At 36.6% G+C, this 25,110-nt stretch overlaps 1 protein-coding gene across 4 annotated transcripts in view; it reads left to right on the top strand.

Annotated features, from left to right (window-relative positions):
- Positions 1-25,110, top strand: part of CENPC (centromere protein C) — a 94,376-nt gene that overhangs the window by 57,540 nt on the left and 11,726 nt on the right. For all 4 annotated transcript variants that reach the window (XR_011145080.1, XM_068975204.1, XM_068975205.1 and 1 more), the window contains exons 10-14: positions 3,666-3,927; positions 10,824-10,967; positions 12,234-12,316; positions 20,413-20,472; positions 24,183-24,287. Coding sequence is in view for 3 of the 4 variants with exons in the window: in XM_068975204.1 (XP_068831305.1) it covers positions 3,666-3,927; positions 10,824-10,967; positions 12,234-12,316; positions 20,413-20,472; positions 24,183-24,287 (654 nt within the window). In the remaining variant the exon portion in view is untranslated. The remainder of the gene's footprint in view (positions 1-3,665; positions 3,928-10,823; positions 10,968-12,233; positions 12,317-20,412; positions 20,473-24,182; positions 24,288-25,110) is intronic.

Below are 25,110 nucleotides of genomic sequence, written 5' to 3'. Positions count from 1 at the left end.
TCGAGAACTCATCTTTTTGCCCCAGGTTGCTGGAAACTGTACTATGGTAAATGAAGATGTAATTATATGCATTAATAAAATTCTTACAAAGCTGGGATAAGCATTCTTGAGCTCCATAATTTACCAAAAAAGACTTGAAACATGTATTAGTCCTGAGACATGTTGAGGTCAAGTAGGTAGTCACCAAAGTGGAGGAATGCTTATAGATCACCTGGTCCAAACTCCTTCATCTAATGGAAGAAGAAACTAAGTCTGAAGCATAGAAAAGCAGCATAAGTTCTCCTTAAGGTCTGAGACCTCTGTGCTAGAATTTGAAACAACAGAACCCTTTTTTCTTTACTCTTGATCAGCCTGTAGTACATGCAAGAAACATTTATTGTGTGTCCATGGTGAGGCAGGAAGGGTGTTAGGCTGGGCCAGGCAAATGAGCAACCTAGAATTGGGAAATTTAAGAAGACACTTGATCTTAGGGCTGTGTGACTGACTTGGAGTAAAGTGAAGTGAAAGTTGTGCAGTTGTGTCGGACTCTTTGTGACCCCATGGACTATACAGTCCATGGAATTCTCCAGGCCAAAATACTGGAGTGGGTAGCCTTTCCCTTCTCCAGGGGATCTTCCCAACCCAGGGAATGAACCCAGGTATCCTGTATTGCAGGCAGATTCTTTACCAACTGAGCTATCATGTAATCCCAACTTGGAGTAAGCACCTTCTTAAATTTTACACCCTAGTTAGAATTTTTAGTTTTTTTCTTTATGAGAACTTTTAAGATGTACCCTCTGATAATTATTTTGCAATATATACTATATAAGATTATTGTGTTTTGCACCTTAAACTTGCATAGTCAGTTATGATATATGTCAGTTATATATTGATATAACTGGTATCTGTCAGTTGTATATCAGTAAAACAGGGAAAAATTATTTACTACCCTAGGCTACTCTTGCTTTATAACAGTCCTGCCCCTGCTGTTAGACATTAGGAATATAAAGATAGGTCTTGGTCTAAATGATTGTCAGTCTGCTGGAAGAGAGTGGTAAGTAAACATGAGCTGTATGTTGTTGTTCAGTCGCTCATTCATGTCTGACTTATTGTGACTCCGGGGATTGCAGCACACCAGGCTTCCCTGTCCTTCCCTGTCTCCCAGAGTTTGCTCAAACTTCTGTCCATTGAGTTGATGATGCTTTCCAACCATTTCATCCTCTGCCCACTTCTCCTCCTGCCCTCTTTCGCAGCATCAGGGTGTTTTCCAGTGAGTTGGCTCTTCATATGTATCAAGATGTATGATAAACATTATCACAGGACTGAGTGAAGTGAAGTCGCTCAGTTGTGTCCGACTTTTTGCGACTGCATGGACTGTAGCCCACCAGGCTTCTCTGCCCATGGGATTCTCCAGGCAGGAATACTGGAGTGGGTTGCCATTTCCTTCTCCAGGGGATCTTCCAGACCCAGGGAAAAGGACTGAGAGGAGCTGCTTAATTTAGCCTTGGGGTGTAGAGAAGGCTTCCTGAAAATGGGATGATTAGGAACAAGCTAAGTCATTGGCTGTGGTGAGGAAAGAATGTTTGAAGCAGAAGTATCATGTGTAGAGATCTGGTGCTGAGAGTTTAACCTTTTAAAATTGTTTTGTTAAAATTATCTGGGGGAGTTGTTAAAACATAAATTACAGGATCTTACTCTGAAAATTTTAGTAGGTCTGAGCTAAGGCCTGAGAATTTGCATTTCAAACAGATTCCCAGGTAATGCTGGACTACTATCTAAGATCAGTGCTTTGGAAAAATGAAAATAGTTCAGTACTGCTGCCTATTTTGATTTGTCTATTAGGAGAAGAGTGTTGAGTTACGCTTAATGAAAAAGCACTTCAGTTCAGTTCAGTTCAGTCACTTAGTCATGTCTGACTCTTTGCAACCCCATGAATCCCAGCACGCCAGGCCTCCCTGTCCATCACCAACTCCCAGAGTTCACTCAGACTCATGTCCATCGAGTCAGTGATGCCATCCAGCCATCTCATCCTCTGTCGTCCCCTTCTCCTGCCCCAAATCCCTCCCAGCAGTCTTTTCCAGTGAGTCAACTCTTCACATGAGGTGGCCAAAGTACTGGAGTTTCAGCTTTAGCCTCATTCCTTCCAAAGAAATCCCAGGACTGATCTTCAGAATGGACTGGTTGGATTTCCTTGCAGTCCAAGGGACTCTCAAGAGTCTTCTCCCAACACCACACTTCAAAAGCATCAATTCTTCGGCACTCAGCCTTCTTCACAGTCCAACTCTGTAATAACTTGGAATTAAACTTATTTGGAGATTCCCTGGTGGCTCAGACAGTAAAGCATCTGCCTGCAATGTTGGAGACCTGGTTTCGGTCCCCAGGTCGAGATGATACCATGGAGAAGGAAATGGCAAACCATTCCACTACTCTTGCCCAGAAAATTCCATGGATGGAGAAGCCTGGTGGGCTACAGTCCATATAGGGTCGCAAAAAGTTGGACATGACTGAGTGACTTTTCACTCACTTTCACTCAAACATATTTGAACTTAATCCTTAAGCTATGGGTAATCACTAAAAAATTTTAACCAGATTGTAGTGATTCCATTTGTGTTTTCTAAGGATGATTCTTAAAACAATGTAAAGGATGGATTGAAGAATGGCATGGATAGAGAAAGGATATCAGTTTAGAGGCTGTTTTAAGGAAAGAAATGATAAAGGTCTCTGCTAATGACAGGCAGCAGTGCTTAGAAGAAGAGGATCTGAGAAGCATTCTTCCCTTATGGCCCAGTGGTAAAGAATCTGCCTTCAATGCTGGAAACCCAGGTTGAATCCCTGGGTTGGGAAGATCCCTTGGAGAAGGAAATGGCAAGCCACTCCAGTATTCTTGCCTGGAAAATCGCATGGATGAAAGAACCTGGCGGGCTATAGTCCATGGGGTCACAAGAGTTGGACATGACTGAGCGACTTCAATTCTGAAGAAAGTAGAGTGACAGGATTGAGGATTGCTTGTGGTTGGGGGCAGGAGTCTCAGATGACTCATATATCTGAGATAGTGACACTTTTCATTAAGATAAGAAATAAAACGAGTGGCAGATTTGGGGGAGAGTGGTAGGGCAATATTATAGATATCAGCATGTAGATAATAATTATATCAGAATATAGATAGTAATTAAAGTTCTGTATAGATAGATCCTTCAAAGAAAGTACACAGAGAGTGAGAAGATGAAACTGGGACCTTGGGGAAATTCCAGGATGTTAAGAAGAATAGTGGGCAGAGCCAGAGAGGATGGTTTTGAAAACTTATGATTAATTTAAAAGATTTGGTCCATGTATGTGTAAATTGCAAGCAGATCAAGCCAGTCAGTTTTAAAGGAAATCAACCTCGAATATTCATTGATGCTAAAGTTGAAGCTCTAGTACTTTGGCCACCTGATGCAAATAGCCAACTCATTGGAAAAGACCCTAATCTTGGGAAGGAGTCAGACATGACTTAGAGACTAACAACAACAACAGTCTATAAAGTGAAGAGCTGAATAGTTTATGAATTTAACTTGAAAACAAATGTAGATTACTATGAGATTGGGGTGCATGTATATGTTTACATGAAAAATATAAATAATATTGATATTTTAGTGAGCCAGATAATCAAACGTATACTCACTTTATGTTATCATTTAATCCTGTAGGTTCTTTTTCTAGCAGTTCTTCAGTAAGAAATGAACTGTCAGTGTATCATAACAGTAGACAAAAACCACCTGCTGAAAAAACAAACCAATCATCTAAGAATATTGGAAAAAAAGCTGCTCCATTTAAAAAGCAGAAGAGAGCTAACAAAGACAGCTCAGGAGCACAGGTTTTATATGCTAAAGATTCTGGTGGTTCCCAGAATGAGTCATTGGGAAGCAATGAAGCAGACCTGGCTAAGAAGAAAAATCCTAATCCTTCTGGGTAATGTCTCTTATATATACAAAGTAATTATTTTTGTTTGACACTTTGTCTCTGTTATTCAGTCATTTATGGAAAGCAATATTAGCATAAAGGAGTCTATAGTCTGACAGACCTGGTAGTAAATCCATGGTGTGTCATTAGTTGCGTGACCCCTCAGGCTAAATAATACTCTGAATTTGTTTACTCATATTAAAATGGGGAATAATATATAGCACATGAGGTATGATGATAAATTTAATAAGGTAGGTGTTATTGTCACCTAACACTCCCTTTTTTTAAATTGTGATATAAACATAAAATTTATCATCTTAATCATTAAATTAAAAAAAAATAATTTATTTGACTGCATTGGGTCTTAGTTGTGGCACAGGAGATGTTTGGTCATATCTTCTTTGCATCAAAGTTGTGGTGTACAGACTTTCTAGGTGTGGCATGTGGGTTCAGTAGTTATGGTGCTTTGAGTTACTCTGCAAGATGTGGGATATTAGTGCTGCAACTAAGGATTAAACCCATGTCCCCTGCATTGCAAGTTGGATTCTTAACCACTGGACCACCGGGGAAGTCCCCATCTTGTTTTTAAGTGTATCGTTTGAGTTGCTTTCTTTTTTATTTTTTTTTAATTAATTAATTTATTTTTGGCTGTGGTGGGTCTTTAGTTCTGTGTGTGGGCTTTTTCTAGTTGCAGCAAACAGGGACAACCACTCTCTAGTTGCCATGCACAGATGTCTCATTGTGGTGGCTTCTCTTGTTGCAGAGCACCTCATCTAGGGTGAGCAGGCTTCAGTAGTTGTGGCTTTTGGGTTCTACAATGCAGGCTCAGTAGTTCTGGTGCAAGGTCTTCATTGTCCTGTGTCATGTGAGATCTTGCCAGATCAGGGATTTGGCAGACTGATTCTTAATCACTGAACCACTAGGGAAGTCCAAGTTGCTTTCTTTTAAGTGAGATTAATATAATTTTAGTAATTGGGAATGCATTTTTTTTTTCCAATAAGATGATAATATTTAACATTTTAGTGCTTATTATCAAGTGTTCGCTAGATGGTTTCAATGAATTCTCATCAGTCCTGACAACCTAGTAAATACTGCTCTTGCGCATTTTTGCTTTTTGATATAACATTTGCTTATTCATTCATTCAAAAAATACTTAATGCATATTATGTATGAGAAATTGCAGGTGCTGGGGATGTAGTGAATACATGATTAGAATACTCTAAAATACATTGCTATATGGCATTATGGTGCATACTATCTAAATAGTTAACTGAATTGTACTTTTACCCCCAGTGATTTGCAGTGCTCCCTCTGTCTTATGTCAGACTTCCATATTTATAGTAACTTATTCTTTATATCAGGAGAAGACAATGGCAACACACTCCAGTACTCTTGCCTGGAAAATCCCATGGGCAGAGGAGCCTGGTGGGCTGCAGTCCATGGGGTCGCTAGGAGTCGGACACGACTGAGCGACTTCACTTTCACTTTTCACTTTCATGCATTGGAGAAGGAAATGGCAACCCACTCCAGTGTTCTTACCTGGAGGATCCCAGGGATGGGGGAGCCTGGTGGGCTGCCGTCTATGGGGTCACACAGAGTTGGACATGACTGAAGCGACTTAGTAGCAGCAGCATTCTTTATATCATTTGGTTTTTATAAAGAATCTTGAGAGGTTGAGAGGATATGTATTAGCTCTATTTTTACATGTAAGGAAGATACACTTAAGAGAAATAAGTGTACCTAGGTCTTTTATTAACCTAATTGTTTTTACTTGAATGTGTTAATAGTAATAAATCACTGTCTTATTAAACAAAGCAGATAAGCCTTAGTTATGGGTTGAGAGAAATACTAAGGTGTAAAAATAAAGTTTTTATGTTGAGTTTCTGAATTTGATCTAGTATCCCTATCTTACACATGGAACTATTTAGAAACATCCAAAGTTGATAGTTATTACAGTATCTGCTTAGGAAACCTGTTGGGTATCTGGATTCATAGAAAGGAAGATCTTTGAGACATTTGTATAGTCTACTTAATACATGTAGAAGATTAAACACGTAATTGTCTTGATATTTTACTTGTCATAAGGTGGAAAATCCTGTGGACAGAGGAGCCTGGCGGGCTGTAATTCACAGAGTCACAAAAGAGTCAGACGTGACTTAGCAACTAAACAACAATAAGCATACATCTCAGCAGTTTCACTTGTACACAGATGTTTTTATCAGCATTATTCATAATAGTCAAAAGGTAGTTTCCCAGATGGCCAGCAATGGATGAATGGATAATCAAAATATAACAGAATGTGCTTCAAAGAACACCATCAAGAAAGCAAGAATACCGGAGTGAGTTGTCATTTCCTTCTCCAGGGGATTTTCCCAACCCAGGGATTGAACTCACGTCTCCGTCACATGATAACTTTACATTAATCCTTTGAGGAACTGCAGGATCATTTTCCAAAGCATCTGCACTATTTCATATTCCTATCAGCAGTTGACTTCAGTGACTCCACATCCTTGTCAACATTTGTTGGCTTTTTGATTCTAGCCATCCTAATTGGTATGAAGTTGTAGCTCATTGTGATTTTTATTTTCATTCTGTGAAGACTAAGACTGTTTGTGGATTTTTAATTGGATTGTCTTTTTTTTTTAATTGAATTGTATTGAGAGGTTTTTATTCCAGATATAAGTCTCTTTTCAAATAAGTGATATTTGATAATCTGTCATTCTTTGGGTTGTCTCATTTTCTTGATGGTGTTCTTTGAAGCATGAAAGTTGTTTTTTTCTTTTTAATTTTAATTTTTTAATTTATGGAAGTATGCTAACACATTTACAGAAAACTTAGAAAATATAGAGCAAGGTTACATACAGTTCCACTATATATTACATTTTTTTAAGTAGATAAATTAAGATTTTTAGTTGGCATTTCAATAAAAACTCAAAAATTAATAGAATGAGTATACAGAGAAGTAGGATATAGTAGACCTGAAAACCGCTGTGAACCAATTCAACATAATTAAGATTTATACAATTTTCACACAACAGCAGGATACAAATTCTATTCAAATTCCTATAGGCTGTAATCTAGGAGACACAGAAACATATCCAGGGATGTAAAACAAAGTGCAAAAATTTCATGGTCTAAAGTTATTGAAATCATGCAGTCTGTTCTTTTATTCCTGTGGAATTATGTTAGAAATCAGTATCAAAAGATGCTTGAAAATAACCCACATATCTTCAAGTATGATGTCACAAGTACAGGGAGACATTTACCAAAATAGATCTTCAACTTAGCCATTGAAAGCCTCAATAAAGTTAGACTGAAAAAAAACACAGAGGATGATTGCAGAGAAGAAAGCATTTAAATGGGAAATTAGTATAAAAATAAGAAATTAATGTTAAGGATACTTTAAACTTCCCTTCCCTTGTGGGCTTCCCATGTGGCTCAGCTGGTAAAGAATCCGCCTGCAGTGCAGGAGACCTGGGTTTGATCCCTCGGTTGGGAAGATCCCCTGGAGAAGGGAAAGGCTACCTACTCCAGTATTCTGGCTTGGAAAATTCCATGGACTGTATAGTCCATGGGGTCGCAAAAAGTCGGACACAACTGAGCAACTTTCATTCATTCATACTTTAGACAGAATCCCGTGTATTTGGAAATTAAATGTCCACTTTTAAATGATGAGTGTATCTAAAAGGCCATAACAAGGAAAATTAGGAAATATTTGCAATGGAATAAAAATGAAAACAGATTTTACCAGAATTTGTTGCATATAGCTGAAGCTACTCAGTGCAATTAAATACAGTGTGGAGCCTTGAATAAGGTATGAAAACAAATAATGGGCAGTAGCATAAAGTTTTGTGAATTTGAACAAAATCTGTACTTTAGTTAATAATACTGTATCACTTGTTAATTTTGTTTTTTTAATAACAGTATTCAGAATTGGATTAGAAGTTTCGATCCTTATTCAAATTTTTTTTTAAATCACTAAGATAATAAATTTTGTAGAATTTTAGCAGTAATACTAGATGCCAAAATACATGGAACTATATCAAAGTTTTGAGTGAATACAAATTCGAAATTTAGCATTCTATTCATACTAAGTCAAATAAGTGGAATCAAAATGTCATAAATTTTTTTAGTTTGGCAAAAATTTATAAATTTTCTAAAATATTATACATACTATATATATATATACACACAAAAAAAAAACTTTCTTACTACCAGAAGCACAAAAGTTTTTAATTTTGATAAAATCCCATCTATCTATTTTGTCTTGTCGTTGCTTTTGTTGCTGTTGGTATTTTGGTGTCATATCTATGAATTCTTTGTCCAATTCAAGTTCATGAAGTTCAAGTTTACCCCTGTGTTTTTTCCTTAGAGTTTTGTAGTTTTAGCTCTTAAATTTAATTCTTTGATCCAGTTTGAGTTAAGTTTTCTATATGCTGTAAAGAGTCCAACCCTGTTCAGTTGTCCCATAACTGTTTGTTGAAAAGACATTTTTTTCCCCCATTGAATAGTCTTAGAACCCTTTTTGTAGATCAACTGACCATAGAGGTATGGGCTTATTTCTGAATTTTCAATTTTATTCTGTTGTTTACATGTCAGTTGTTCTAGAACCACACTGTCTTGATAATCATTGGTTAGAGGTAAGTTTTGAAATCGGGAAGTGTGAGTTTTCTTTTCTTAGGAATATTTTGGCTATTCTGAATCTTGCAATTCCATATAAATTTTAGAATCAGCATGTCAATTTCTGCAAAGATGCCAGAATTCTGATATGGACTGCTTTGAATCTGTTGGTTTACGGAATATTGCTGTCTTAACAGTGTCTATTGATCCATGAACAGGGTTGTTTTTCCTATTAGTTCGGTCTTTTTGAATGTCTCTGAACAGTGTTTTTGTAATATAAGTTTTATATTTCCTGTTGTTAATTTCACTCCTAAGTATCCCTTTTGATGCTGTTGTGAATGGAATTGCATTTTAAATATTATTTTTGGATCAATCAGTGCAAATGTATAGAAATGCATTTGATATTTTTATGTTAATCTTTATCCTGCAATCTTGCTGAACTCTTGTATTAGTTCTGATAGCTTTTAAAAATAGATTTTATAGGACTTTCTAAGTAAAAGGTCTTGAATGTCATTTGTGAATAGTGATAGTTTTACTTGTGTTTTACTATCCAGATGCTTTTTCTTGGATTATAGCTCTGGCTAAAGTCTTTAATACTGGGCTCAGTAAGAGTGGCATGGTAGACTTCTTTGTCTTGTTCTTAATCTTAACAGGAACACATCCAGTCTTTCACCATTCAATATGTTTTTAGCTGTGGGGTTTTTGTAGATGTCCTTTTATCAGGTTGAGGAAGTTCCTTTTTATTCCTAGTTTGTTGAGTGTTTTTTATAGTGAAAAAATGTGTTTTGTCAGATACCTTTTTTTCTACATCAGTATATTGAGGTGACCATGTGATACTTTTTTTTTTTATTATTGATAAAATGTACTACATTAATTGGTTTTTGGCTTAAACCAAACATGCATCTCTGGTATAAATCCTGTGTGATCATGACACATAATTCTGTTTTTATGTTGCTAGCATTTTGTTGAGGGGTTTTGTTTTCTTTTGGTCTTTAGTTTTCTTGTGGTTTTTTTTTTGTGTGTGTGCAGTTTTGGTGTCTGGATAACACTGACCTCATAAAATGAGTTGGGAAGTGCTTTTCTATTATTTTGGAAGAGTTTGTGAAGAAGTCCTGTTAAGTCTTTGAATGGTGGTAGAATTCAGTGGTGAAATCATCTGGGCAGTTTTCTTTCTACTGATTTATTGTCTAATTAAGTCTTTTGAAATTGATAATTTTTTTCTTGAATCAGTGTTGGCAATTCTTGTGTTTCTAGGAATTTGTCCATTCCACTCTAGTTATCTAATTTGTTGGTATACAGTTGTTTATAGTATTCTCTAACAGTCCTTTTGTTTTGTTTTGACTGATGGTAGGACCTAGAGGGAGACTAGAAACTCCAAAAATAAATTATCAAAGAATACTCAGAAGTTTGCATGCTCTTTAGTTATGTTGCAGTTTTATCCCCACAAATGATAAGAATAAGCTGGTAGACTGAGTTAAGAAACAAAACATGGGATTTGTAAGGGAGATGTGAGAGAAGAGAATTATATAATCTAGGAACAATGTATCTTGTTTGCATGTATTTGCAGTAAGCTAACTAGTTGGCAGATACCAAAGAGGTGAGCCTATGTTCCTCTGAACAGTACTGTTTGTCAGGAGGCTGGGTAGAGATATCAAAGAAAACAATTTCAGTTCTTAAAGGGTTTTCAACAAAAGCTGTGATAGATTAACTGCCTGATAGCTCAGTTGGTAAAGAATCTACCTGCAATGCATGAGACTCCAGTTCCATTCCTGGCCTGGGAAGATCTGCTGGAGAAGGGATAGACTACCCACCTCAGTTTTCTTGGGCTTCCCTTGTGGCTCACCTGGTGAAGAATCCGCCTGCAGTGTGGGAGACCAGTTTCGATCCCTGGGTTGGGAGGATCCCTTGGAGAAGGAAAAGGCTACCTACACCAGTATTCTGGCCTAGAGAATTCCATGGACATGGGATTGCAAAGAGTTGGACACCCCTGAGCGACTTTCACTTTCCTACATCATAAGCTGCCTGTAGGTAATTACTCCCAGTTAGTCACTTCTATCTTAGTTAGGTCAGGTCTTTATTATTTCCTATGTCAGATTTTTTTTAATTAAAACTTTTAGTACATTCTAAAATCAGATTTCCTTCCTGGACTAGTTGTTAAGTTTTAGAACCTGAACAAGATTATCTGATATTTGTGAGTATTGTATTGTCTACCCACCTGTGTTACGTTTATGGAAGAACTAATTTTTGAAGAAATGTGAACAGTTACATACTTTTCATTTTCATAGAGATACAGGAAGCTCAAAGAATCAAGATAGTATGGCTGCACAAAATGTTCATCAAAAGTCTCAAATGAGTGTATATACATGCACGACACCAACAAAGTCAAACTTGGATTCTGGAGAGCCTGGGACTTCAGTTTTGGAAGGAAGGTATGCATGTGTCCTAAGGATAATAGGATTTACTCACTATATTTGTTACCCATTGAGTATAACAAAGTACTCCCAAAGGTTCGTTTTAATTTTGTTAGTGCCTTGCAAACATTGTTTCACAGTTTCTGTGGTAGAAATCTGAGAGTGGCTTAGCTGGCTAGTTCTGGCTCAGGGATTCTTATGAGGTACAGCAATCAAGATATCTATCTAGTTTGCAGTCCTTTGCCTGATTAGAGCATAGAGGATCCACTTATCAGGTGGCTTGCTCACAGGTTATTAGCTGGAGGCCAGAGTTTCTTTGTCATGTGGCTGTCTCCATTGGAGTATTCAATAAGGCAGCTGGCTTCCCACAAAGCAGATGATCCAAGTGAAAGTGTGACTGTGACAGAGGTCATAGTCTTATAATGACCTAGTCTTTGAAGTCTTGGATTTTATTCTGTTTAGAAACAAGTCACTCAGTCTGTATCATATTCAGAAGGGAGTTAGAATTGGGCTGTACTTTTTTTTTCTTTAAAAATTTTTTATTGAAATTAGTTGATTTACAATGTTGGATTAGTTTCAGGTGTACAGCAAAGTGATTCATACATATGTATATATTATTTTTATATTCTTGAAAGAAACATTATCTAAGAATTTGTCGATGTATGTTTAAAGAGAGCTTACTTAGCGAGTAAACCAAATTACCCTACTCTCATAATAACTGAAGTCATAAACCCTTTTTCAAAATGAAGGAATGGTAAATAATAGCAAATTTTCAGACTTTAAAGGGATAACTAAGATTTCTTTACTGTTTGAGAGCCCTTGACTACTAGGCCTGTCCTGGGCTCATAATAGGAGGACGAGGATCTAGGACTGGGATAAACCAAGTCATCTCTGAACAATTTTAAATTACTTGTTTTTGCCAGTAGTTTAAAAAAAAATTAAAATAAGCTGATTTATTTCTAATTTTTATTTCTAATGATTTGATTTTTATCAAAGTGTGTTATTGAGTTAACTTGAATGTGTAACTCTGACTCATGAGTTAGTTTAAAGGTTGTAAAATTCAGTGTTACTTTGTTTAAATCAAATGTTGGATTAAATTGTAGATTTTTAGACTTTTTGTTTTATGAATCAAGTAGGTATATTCTTAATGTCCTATAACATCATTACTGGTTTTATAAGAAAAAAAATCTTTTGCAGTTTTCGGAGAAAAATGACCATAAAGATAGCTATATTAAATACATATATTACAAGCACAAATTTTGTGATTTCCTTTTTTTTCTCAAGTGGACCTTTTCGGCTCAAGAATTATTTAACGTCTGGAAAGAACAATTCAAATGTGGATGATAATGTAGTTCAAGAAAATTTGAGTAAGTTATGATTTATTTTCTACTCTCGATTTTTATAGCATTATGGATATGGAGTAAGATGCACTGTATTTTTTTTTTTAATATCTTTTATTTTATTTATTTATTTGGCTGAACTGGGTCTTAGTTGCAGCATGTGAACACTTAGTTGCAGCATGTGGGGTCTAGTTCCTGACCAGGGATTGAAGCTGGGCCCCTTGCATTGGAAGCCGGACTCTTAGCCACTAACCACCAGGGAAATCCCTGTGCTGTGTTTCATTTAAATTATCACCATTGACATTTTTATGGCAAAAATGTATTGAGTACCTACCCTTAAGAGCCTTATTTTATGGTTAGAGATTTGTAAAACCTTACCAACTGGGTGCAAGAGGGAGCGAGGGAAAGATAAAGAGTAAGATGAGTGACAGTCCTTTCTTTGAAGTAGAACATAATATAATTGGCATTTAAGGTGCCTACTCCAGTATTTTAAAATGTCAGGCTGATAAGAGTATAAATGAAGAAAGATTCACCATATATTGATGATTACTGAAGGTAAATGTTGAAGTTTTAAAAAATGCCTCTTTATAGAGAGTTTTATAATTTTTTATACCCCTAAAGAATGTGCTTGACATATGATATTTTGTGTTTTTTCTTTCCTAATTCACTAATTCTTTTTCCTTTTAAGTAGTTTTTTCTCCCTCTATTTAGATTTACTTTTATTATTTTTCCCTACTAAGTGGAATGCTTTTCATATTTATTTTTCTACTTTTAATTTGGTAAAGAGTTTGAATTTACTGGAGTATAGTTTTAGTTAAATTTTTTTTTTTTTTTATAGAGTGTTTTTACTGTTGTATACTCTAAATTTCAGTGGTGATTTTTCTTTGACCCAAATGTTTTTTAAAAGAGTACGTTAATCAAGAGCTTGGTCTCCATAGTCAGGAACCTAGAAGTGAGTCTAGCTTTACCCTTAGCTATGTTATCTTGAGTAAGATTTTTAAGTGTTCTTAGCTTCAGCTTCCTTATTTATAAAATGATGATACCAATTCTCATCATATGAATTGATCCAAAGATGAATATACATTCTTTGCTTAGTTTCTTTTTTAATATACTATTTTATTTGGCTTTGTCGAGCCTTAGTTGCGGCACGTTGGATCTTCATTGAGTCATGGGCGATCTTTTGTTGTGGCACATGATCTCTAGTTGTGGCCCCTGGGCTCAGTAGTTGGGGTGTGCAGGCTTGTTGCTTCGCAGTTTATGGGATCTTAGATCTCTGACCAGGGCTTGAAACTGCATTTGCTGCCTAGGAAGGCAGATTCTGAACCACTGGGTCACCAGGGAAGTCCTCTGCTTAGTTTTAATACTGGTGTATGTTAAACATGCAGTGTTCACTGTTATCCTAAGAAGTTGTGTTTTGTTTTGTTTCTTTGTTTATAGTTTCTAGTTTTGATTCATTGTTCTAGATAACTTTGGCCTATATTATTAATTCTTTGAATATGCTTAGAACACGTAACTCATGGAAGAATTTCATAATTCTTCTGTGGATGCTTAAAAAAAATACTACTACTTTTTGTGTACATGCATGTGTGCTAAGTGTTTTCAGTTGTGTCTGACTCTTTGTGACTCTTTGGACTGTAGCCCACCAGCCTTCTCCATCTATGAATTCTCCAGGCAAGAATACTGGAGTGGGTTGCCATGCCCTTTCCCATGGCATCTTCCCAACCCAGCGGTTGAACCCGCATCTGTTATGTCTCCTGCATTGGCAGGAGGTTTCTTTACCACTAGCGCCACCTGGGAAGCCCCTTTTTGTGTACAGATGTGGATGAAAATATGTATATACACTCATTATTAATGTAAGTGAATATATATTTTTGTATACTTTGAATATTAAATATTTAAATTAAATATTTAAATTCTTAAATATTTATGGAATATTATGGAATGCTTACTGTACATTCTTCTACAGGAAAAAGATATCAAAATTTGTGGTTTGTTTGGGATATTGAGAGTAAGAAAATAAAGTACAGATTTTGGGGGTAGAAAATAGGAGTTAGATTTTTAAGTAGATGGGCAGAAAAAGTCTTACTGAAGAAGTGATAATTTGAGCAGAGATATGAGAGAGGTGAGAAATCAATTGATGCAGCTGTATGGGAAAATAGTGCTCCATGCAGACAGAAGATAAGGACAAAGGTTTTGATATGGTAAAGACTCAGTTCTGATTGAAAAACACCAAGGAGGCTGGGAAGGAGAGGGAGGAGGAAGAGAATGAAAGTAGAAAGTAGTAGGAGATGATGTCACAGAGGGAACAAGAATGAAAGATCTTATACAATGTTGAAGACTACTCTAAGGGTTTGGGCTTTACCAAGGGGTATGGGAAGCCACTGGAGGATTTTGAGCAGAGGAGAGACGTGACTAACCTATAAACAATCATTGTGGCTGCTGTAGACTGCATGTTAGGGGTGGACTAATGAGTTCAAGGAGTCAGGTCTAAGGTTTGAAGCAGGAAGACCAGTTGGTGAAACTTGTAATTCCTTTCTTTTTTTTTAATTTTTGTATAATTTAATAAACAACTTTTAACACATTACTGCTTATGTTTGGCTTTCTTGTGTCTGTGTTTCTGCCCTTCTGAGTCGGTGGTCTTTTTGTTCCTGTTTTTCACGTTATGTGTTTCATAGTAGTGTACGCCGACTTTTCTAGATTGCTGCTGCCATGCTTCTCGCCTCCTCTCCTTAGATGTAAGTGTCCTGCGAGTTTTGTCTGGCTACTCCTCTTCCCTCTGTGCCTTCCTCTTCTTTCCCCTTTTGGGGGGTGCTGTGTCATCTACATCTTCTTCAGCTTTTCTTTTTAATTCCTGTGTGAGGTGGTAGCTTGGACTAGGGTGGTAGCAGTGGAAGGTGGAGAGAGCAGAAGTAGGATTTTAGGTATTTTTGGTGGTAGAGTCAACATGATTTCCTGATGGGTGGGACATAGGGTGTAAAAAAAGTGAGGTGTCAAGGATAAAGAACTTTAAATTTGGGGACCTGGACCCCTGAAAAAATGACATCATTTCTTGATTTGGAGACCAGTAGAGAAGGAGCAGATTAGGGTGGAAAACAACAGGATCTTAAATATGGACATTCTGTGTTTTATATTACTCTGATTCTTTGTATCCTTACCACTTGGGAGGTCCATTAAGGACTGCCAGAATTAAAATCTTTCCTTTGCAATGGTCTGTCTGTCTCTGGTATTTCCTGCAGTCATTGCTATGTACGTTTCAGTGCTATTACTGAGCATATAAATTCGCATCTGGAATGTACCTATTTTACTCAAATTTGCCTTCTTGATGATGTTTTTTACTTTGTAGTCTGTTTTTTAATATTAACATTGTGACTCCCTACTTTCTTTTGGTTTGTTTCTTAGATTTTCATTTTTCCTTTTACTTTTTTTCTGTCAGTATTTTTTTCTTTTAATAAATGTTTAATGAATATGCTTTGTTACTTCTTTGTAAAGTTGGTAGACAGTCTCATGTGCTAGCAAGCAAGCACTCAAAAATTTTCTTTTTTAAATACAAGAAACAACTAGTCAAATAGTGAAAGTCTTGAGTCAGTCTTTTTTCTTTTAAGCTATTTGGCTGTTGCTCTTTTCCCCTCATGATAGCTAATGCTTATGAGTAGATATTTTAAACCAGCCTTATTTCTTTTTTCCTTTGTAGATAACCTGTTTCTTTCATTTTCATGCTTATTAGGCTTTGTTAGTCTTTGAAGTTCTAGAATTCTCTCTCTCTTTTTTTTTTTTCTCTTATACGTTTTTGGGAAATAATTTCAGATCTACTCAAATACCATTTCATCTTCATCCAGATTCCACAGTTGTCAACATTTAATAATATTTGTTTCATCTTCCTCTCTGTCACCTCTACATAAACGTTTATATATATGTTTATTGGTCTTTTTCTGGACTGTTTGGGAGCAAGACCCATACATATTATTATGTATGAGTGTGCAGACATGATACAAGACAAGAACATAATCACTCTTCAGTGATCCAAGTCAGAAAATCACCGTTAATAGGACACTAGTCTTCCTTCATTGAGTCCATACAGATTTCATCAGGAGTTCAATCAGTATTCCTTTTTCTCTCTGGTTCAGGATCCATTCTAGCATCATGGGTTGTTTAGCTTTGATGTCCCTTTGGTTTCCTTAAGCGATAGTTCGTTAGGCTTCTTCTTTCCTGACCTTGACGCTTTTTAAAGAGTACAAGCTTTTCATTCTTTAGCATGACCTTCAACCTGCTGCAGCTAAGTCGCTTCAGTCGTGTCTGACTCTGTGCGACCCCATAGACGGCAGCCCACCAGGCTCCCCCATCCCTGGGATTCTCCAGGCAAGAACACTGGAGTGGGTTGCCATTTCCTTCTCCGATGCATGAAAGTGAAAAGTGTAAGTGAAGTCGCTCAGTCGTGTCCGACTCTTAGCGACCCCATGGACTGCAGCCCATCAGGCTCTTCTGCCCATGGGATTTTCCAGGCAAGAGTACAGGAGTGGGTTGCCATTGCCTTCTCCAACCTTCAGCCTGAGTCTAATACTCCTTCATGATCAGATGTGAGCCATGCATATTTGACAGAAATGCTACAGAAATGATGCTTTTGTGCATCATGTTAGGAAGTATATAGTGATGACCCCAGAGAAGGCAATGGCAGCCTATTCCAGTACTCTTTTGCCTGGAAAATCCCATGGATGGAGGAGCCTGGCAGGCTGCAGTCCATGGGGTCGCTAAGAGTCGGACATGACTGAGCAACTTCACTTTAAACTTTTCACTTTCATGCATTGGAGAAGGAAATGGCAACCCACTCCAGTGTTCTTGCCTGGAGGATCCCAGGGGCGGGGGAGCCTGGTGGGCTGCTGTCTATGGAGTCACACAGAGTTGGACATGACTGAAGCAACTTAGCAGCAGCGGCAGCAGTGCTGACCTATCTTCTACTGGTGATTTTAATCTTCATCACCTGTTCAAGATACTGTCTTCCAGGTTTCTCCACTCAGATAGGGTTTTTCTCTTTGGTAATTTGTGAGTATTTTGTGGAATGATATTGTGATACTATTTTAATAACTTGTCCTTTTCAAACTTACCAATATTCATATGTTTTGAAAAATCCCACCTGAATTCACTAATGATGGTACCAAATTACTATTTTATATTTTGCTAATTCTTTCTCTATTAATTAGTTTGCATGTTAAGCATTTATTCATTATTCATTTATTTATATTATTACAGACTATTACTAGGTTCCTATTTTATTCAGTGTGTTGTAATCTTTATCATTTGTTGTGGTACTCAAATTGTGCCAGATTTGGCTAGGAGGAAGCATCTCTTCAGCTGGCCCTTGTGATCTTTTGTCATGTTTCTTTTCTTTTTTTTTTTTTTTTAATGTTTTTATTTTTTAGCATAAGATGTTCCAGACTCTTTTCCCTGTCTCTACTCTGGAATCAGTTATTTCTCCAAAAGAACCTGTTGAAGGGATGACATTTAGAAACTTAGATCTGGGTACTAGGTGTGCTCATTGTTACTGGGATATTACTGCTTCTAGGCTCTCAGGGGACTGAGATAGGCAATAGATACACACATATATGTACATTGTACATACATAAGCATCTATATCTATTTTTGTATTTATTCAGGCAGTCCCTGGCTCTGCTGCTCTTTGTTTCATTATGCTTCACAGATTTTGCATTTTTTACAAATTAAAGTTTTGTGGCAACTCCATATCAAACAAGTCTATTGTCACCATTTTTCCAGTGGCATTTGCTCATTTATTGTGTCTGTGTCACGTTTTGATAATTCATGTGATATTTCATTATTATTATGGTGACCCATGATCAGTGGTCTTTGTTACTATTGTAAAAAATTCTGACTTACAGAGGACTCGGGATGATGTTTAGCATTTTTTAGCAATAAGGTATTTAAAATACTTTTGACTTTTTTTAGACATGACACTTTTACAGACTTAACAGACTATATTATAGTGTAAACATAATGTATTGGGAAACAAAAAATTCATGTGACTCGCTTTATTCATGTGACTCACTTTATTCATGTGACTCGCTTTATTGCCAAATTTGTTTTATTGCAGTGGCTCAGTGGTAAAGAACTCGCATGCCAATGCAGAAGATGCAAGAGATGAGTGTCTAATCCCTTGGTCGAGAAGATCCCCTGGAGAAGGAAATGGCAACCCACTCCAGTACTCTTGCCTGGAGAATTCCATGGACAGAGGAGCCTGATGGGCTACAGTCCATGGAGTCGCAAAGAGTTGGACAGGACTGAGTGACTAAGCATGCATGCACTGGAAGCACACTCTCAATATCTCTGAGGTGTGTCTGTATTTAAAAACCATGCATGCACATCAGTACCTCCAACTCCAGTCCAACACATTTGAAAGACTTTTCCTTTTCCATTTTAATCAACCCTTTCTCTAAGATACTGAGAAGCCTGACTCCCATCATCTTCAGTATATTTGCTCATTTGCTTTGCTCCTTCTCTGACCCCAACAGCTGCCTCCAAGGCAAACTGCTTTAGTAAATCCAAGAATTACTAGCTCTCTACTTGTTCTAGTGGGAATTACATGGGAGACTGAATTTTTCTTTTTTCTTTTTGGTAATAGCTTTATATAGATAGGGCTCCCTTATTAAGATATATTTCACATACCATACAGTTAATCCATTTATAGTATATGTAATTCAGTAATTTATAACTATCACCACGGTAGATTTGGACTACCCTGATGGGTCAGTGGTAAAGAATCTGCTTGTGGATGTAGGAGATGCAGGATATGCAAGTTTGATCCCTGGGTCAGGAATTTCCCCTAGAGAAGGAAATGGCAACCCATTCCAGTATTCTTGCCTGGGAAATCCCATGGACAGAGGAGCCTGATGGGCTACATTCCATAGGGTTGTAAAGAGGTGGGCATGACTGAGCATACATGCAAAAAAAAAAAAAAAAAAAAAAACCACCAATAAATATTAGAACATTTTCATGATCCCCATAAAGAAGCCTTCTACTCTTTAGCTGGGAATAAAATGAAAGCTTAGACCTGCTTTTCAGGAAATGTATGCTATATAAAAATTGTATTGAAAATCTCAGGTAGTTCATTGTATGTTCACTGTTAATAGTTTCAGATTGCTGCATAACTTACTATCCAAATCTTAGTGGCTTAGTTTAACGATTTATCTCTCATAGTTCTGTGGAGTGACTTAGCTAGGCAATTCTCATTTTGGCTCTTTCATACTTTTATAGTTAGATGCAAGCCACTGGGGCTGGAGTCATTTGAAAGGTCAGCTGGGCTGGAAGTCCACAGTGACTTATTTACTTATATATTTGATACTCAGCTAGGGTGGCTGAAATAACTGAGGGTTGGCCAAGCATCTCTTTTCCTTCACTTGGCCTTTCCACATGGTTGTTTTGGGTTTCCTCACAGTACAGCAGTCTTGGGATAGTCAATCTTCATAATTGTGACTGTCTTCCCCAGACTGAAGTTCCAAGAGATCTAGGTGGAACCTGAATGTCACCTGAGGAATTAGCCTTCAAAGCCCCAGAATGTCACTTCTGCTGCATTTCATTAGTCAAGCAACTCACTGAGGCCAGTGGAGTTTGAAGGAGAAGACAATTAAACTTTGTTGATAAAGGAAAAGAATTAATGACTGCTATGTTTAGATGCTGTTTGCCACACTAAAGTTATGAACCCTTGACCTAATTGTCACCCTGCCAACTAAATTCAGTACACTTGTGCTGTTTTAGAACTTTAAGAATCATAGATTGCATTATTAACTCAGCAGTTGTTCATAATCACACCCAGCATTTTTATCCACCCAGTGGCTTATTTTACTTGAAGTCCACAAGCAATTTAAAACCTGTTTGTTTTTGTTACTTGTAACCATTTTCCTCTTAAGATATATTCATTGTAACAAAACCTTTAGACATGTTATTGTGGTTTTATTAGCTTTTCATTCTCAGCAGTGGAAAGCAAAGGGAGTAATAAAATGTATTATTGGGTTGAATTTTTTTTTTTTAATATTTATTCTGAAATTGACCTAGTACATACTTTAACTCAACATGAAATTAGGAGCCATTGCTCATGATATTTCTTTTGCAATTTACAGATGATTCAAGAGGAGAAATATCTGATTCAACACCAGAGAGCAAGATGCATCACAAATTAGGTAAGATTATTTTTCCCTTAATATTTTCATATTATTATAAAACCTCTGTTTCTAAATATAGTTTAATTTTTTCTCAAGTGGGGGAAATATTATTTGGATTAATTGTCAAGTAATGTAAAACTTCATATTTTGTTTCATTAATTCATGGTAAATCATCACATGCCACAGAGTTTCTTTATTGTCCATTTATAAATCTTGTAATCCACTCACTCATTGCCCAGTAGTAGGGAGCTGATCTTACCTAATGTATAAGAAAGCAATGGTAGAGAATTCTATAAAATGTAACTTCTGGGTAGATGGCATCCATGACAACTTCTCTGATTTTTTCCAGCTCACACCTAAACAAAACAGTAACTAGGATAAGTAAGCCAGGAGCTAAGGAACCCATGGAGAGGCCCACTTGGGGATTAAGATTCATGCGATCTCTCATGTTTGCAGAATTGGAGTGGCTTTTTGTTTTTCTGCCTATACTTAAGGCTTCTGCATTTATACTTGATGAGAACCTATAGGGATGAAGCTTTCTCTAATTGCTTCCACTAGAACCTCACATCTTGTCAGTATTTTGTGGGTCCATGTGAAGAGAGACTGCTGTACTTCTCAATGTTTAATGCTTAGCTTCCTAGGTGGTGCAGTGGTGAAGAATCCACCTGCCAATGCAGATGATGCAAAAGATGCAGCTTCTCTCTCCCGGTCGGGAAGATCCCCTGGAGTAGGAAATGTCAACCCACTCCAGTATTCTTGCCTGGAAAATGTCATGGACAGAGGAACCTGGTGGGCTGCAGTCCATGAGGTCACAAAGAGTCAGACACAACTAAGTGCATGCATGCATACACACACACTTGCTTGACTTGGAGTGGAATATGCTGTGAGTCAGAGTAGGCAAAGAGAAATAAAATTGTCCCTGAGAGGGTCTGCAACCACACAAGAGAGGAAAATCAGCAGTACACAAATTATAGTAAGCCAGAACCTTTGTAGATAAATAACAGTTTTAACAATGAAGGAAATATGAATATCTTCAGAAATTTAGTTATATCACAGAAGGCTTTCTGGTTGGTAAAGCATAATTTTTCAGTTTAAAAAATCAGCACATCAACTGATAAAGATGAATACTGTTGAGTGCTAAATTAGTAGCTGGTGTTGACATGGAAGAAATTTATCAGAACAGAAATACAAAAGAGATTGAAACCATGAGGGAAAAATAGGCAATGAAAATAACATGGAGACAACATATAAAAAATGCAAATAATAGAATTTTCAGAAAAAAGAAAAATTAAAATAATACTTAAAACCTTCCTGGAATAAAGATAGGCTTGATCTGCAATTTGAGAGAGTTTATCAGCTGCCAGTAAAAAGTAATGAAGAATATACACCTCTAGACAGAATTGAATAAAATTCCTAAGTTTCAAGGATAGAGGAAAGCTTCCAGATAGAAGTTACATACAAAGGAGGAAAAAAAAAAAAAAAGACTAGCATTATTCATCAGTGTAACTCTGGAAAAATAAAATAGCCTACTTTCAGAAATGTATTACAATCCATGTTATAACTAGATATAACAAGATATCTTCTGATACCTGAATCTGTTTTGCACATAATGCAAAATTATCATCCTCCATGGAAAATAGCCATGTGAGGTTATTTTACCAAGTAGCATATAAATCAGTACTGCGTTCAAAGAGACGAGAGAATTAGGAATGATTCTCAACATATGGTTAAATTTAAATAATGTATACATTTTCTGTTGCCATGTGCCAAATTACTACAGATTTAGTGGTTCAGACATGTTTGTTATCCTGTGGTTTCCATGGGACAGAAGTTCAGATATAAATTAGCTGGGTTCTCTGTTAAAGGGTTTCACAGGCTTCAGTCAAAAGTGTCAGCCTGGACCATGGTCTTATCTGAACTCAAGATCCTCTTTCAAGCTCATGTGGTTGTTAGGAGAATTCAGGTCCTTGGAATTGTAGGGCTGAGATACCTGTTTTCTTGGTGTCTGTGAGCCATGGGCCTCTACTCTTAATTTCTAGAGGTCACCTGCAGTTCCTTGCCACATGACCCTTTTCATAGACTCTTTTCTTAGTGTGGCAGCTTGCTTCTTCAAAGTGAGCAAGGAATAATTTTTCTCTGCTTCTGCTAGATAGTGTCTTATGTGTAGAATGATGACATAGTCACAGGAGTGACTTCCCATTGCTTTTGCCATATTCAGTTTAGTATATCATAGGTTCCACATGTGTCCTAGGGAAGGGGTGTCTCATTGCTCACACCCAAGAGTGTGTCTACTTAATGCTAATATGATTGAGGATTTATAAGTACTAAGTAAGAATTTTTGCAATGATAGTTTGAAATCTGCACTATCTTAACAAAACTTGGTATAATGAGGAGGAGAGTAGGAGTGGCAGAAGGGTGATAAAAGTAGTCTAAAAGTTCTGTTTTACTAAGTGAGAGAAGAAAGATGATATCTTGGTAAGGAATACAGTTTTTAATATAATCATAGAGAAATGAATATGATTTGAATGTCAGGAATAGGAAGGTAAATTAGACTGAAAAAGCACAGTAAAACATTGAAATGACCAAGGTTTGGAGTACGGGGAAAGAAATGGTATTCTGACCAAACCAATGAAAAGGAGGGGAAAAAAAAAATCATTGATGTAAAATAACAAGTAAATATAAAGTAAAATGGAAGGAATAAAAAGAACCATATTTGTTATACTAAATAAGCATGAATAGATTAAATTCCTCTAGTAAGATAGAGACTAACAGATTTGGTTAAACAATACAAACTGACCTATATATTTATAAGAAACACTTAAAACAGGTTTTAAAATAAAAGATTATCAAAGAATTAAGTAGAGTAATATAAACAGAAGGAAGTAGTGGGGCATTTTTAATATTAGGTAAAGTGAAATTTAAAGTTACAAATGTGAACAGAATAAAGGACTTGTAATAATAAAATAAGCAATTTATGAAGAAAATAGAAAAATCATAAACTACTATGTACCAAACAGCCTAGCAACTAAAATGTATAAAGAAAAAAAAAAAAAAAACCTGAGGAAAAGCAAGGAGATTTTAAGCAATACAGTTAGAGATTTTGATAAACCACTTTCAGAATTGGAGAAATCCAGCAAACCAGAAATAAGAAAGAACATAGGAAGTTGATTATATAGCCAGCAAACTTAGCATATAGAACTTTGCATTGGTCAGATAAAATGAGTAGATATGTGTGTATACACATAAACACATGCGTATATGACTACCCCTGATTAACACATTTCCTATTGGGAACATTTAGATGGTTTTCAATTTGACATCTGTTTTCAGTTCCTATGATAAACAGTACTACTATGAATGTTTTTATACCTAGATCTTTGCCTATTTTTATGAATATTTTACAAATTCATTTTCTAAAAATGAAATTGCCACCTCAGAGTATTACAATTATAGATATTATCAGATTGTCTTCAGCTTATATTTCTATCATAAATATATGAGAATTTCAGTGTACCTTTAATATCATTAACCATGAATGTTACCAAATTTTTAAATCTTTCCAATCTAGTAGTTTATTTTTTCATTGGCATTTCTTTACTAGCCCAAATATGTCTTAAAATTTGTTTGTCTAGAAGCATTCCTGTTCTAGAAAGTAATATCAGTCTTTTCACTGCAGAGTTTTGTCCAACTCAACATATGTGTATATTTTTGTCTGGTGTCTTTTACAGTATTGCCCTCCTGTACACCAAATGTTCGCAGAACTATGAGAACACGATCAAAACCTTTGGAATACTGGCGAGGGGAACGAATAGATTATCAGGCAAGGCCATCAGGTAAAATTTATGTTCTGATGTCTCAAAATAAAAAATAATAATGATAATTGCTATAATTTATTTAGGTACGTGTTGTGCCAAGAAAGTGAAACTTGCTCAGTTGTGTCTAACTCTTTGTGACCCCATGGACTGTAGCCCACCAGGGGATCTTCTTGACCTGAGGATCGAATCCAGGTCTCCCACATTGCAGGCAGAACCACCAGGGAAGCCAAGTACTGTCTTACATATTTATAACATTACCTTATTTAATCATCATCCTCCAACAGTGTGACAAGAATAGGTTTAAGTCCAGGTTTCTCTAATTACTATAGAGATGCTGATTTTTTTCTCTTTGCTAGCAATTTGAAGTGATTGTGTAGTTTTATAGAGTGTTCCCAGGTGGCTTTCCTAGTGGCTCGGATGGTAAAAAATTTGCCTGCCATGCAAGAGATCCAGTTTCTATCCCTGGGAGAAGGAAATGGCAACCCACTCCAGTATTCTTGCTTGGAGAATTCAGTGGACAGAGGAGCCTGGTGGGCTACAGTCCGTGGGGTCACAAAGAGTTGGACACAACTGCGTGACTAACACTTAACCTTGGTGGCCCAGTGGTAAAGAATCTTCCCACCAAAGCAGGAAGCCCAAGAGATGCAGCAGGTTCAATCTCTGATTCAAGAAGATCTCTTGGAGAAGGAAATGGTAACCCACTCCAGTATTCTTGCCTGGAAAATTCCATGGACAGAGGAGCCTAGCAAGCCACAGTCCATGGGGTAGCAAAGAGTCAGATATGACTGAGCATGGAGCACATTATTTTTATATAATCCAATAACATTTCTAATTGCATAAA

Source organism: Capricornis sumatraensis, chromosome 7, assembly GCF_032405125.1.
Source record: "Capricornis sumatraensis isolate serow.1 chromosome 7, serow.2, whole genome shotgun sequence".
Taxonomy (NCBI): domain Eukaryota; kingdom Metazoa; phylum Chordata; class Mammalia; order Artiodactyla; family Bovidae; genus Capricornis; species Capricornis sumatraensis.
Note: the sequence above shows the minus strand (reverse complement) of the source record. Positions and strands in the feature narration are given on the sequence as shown.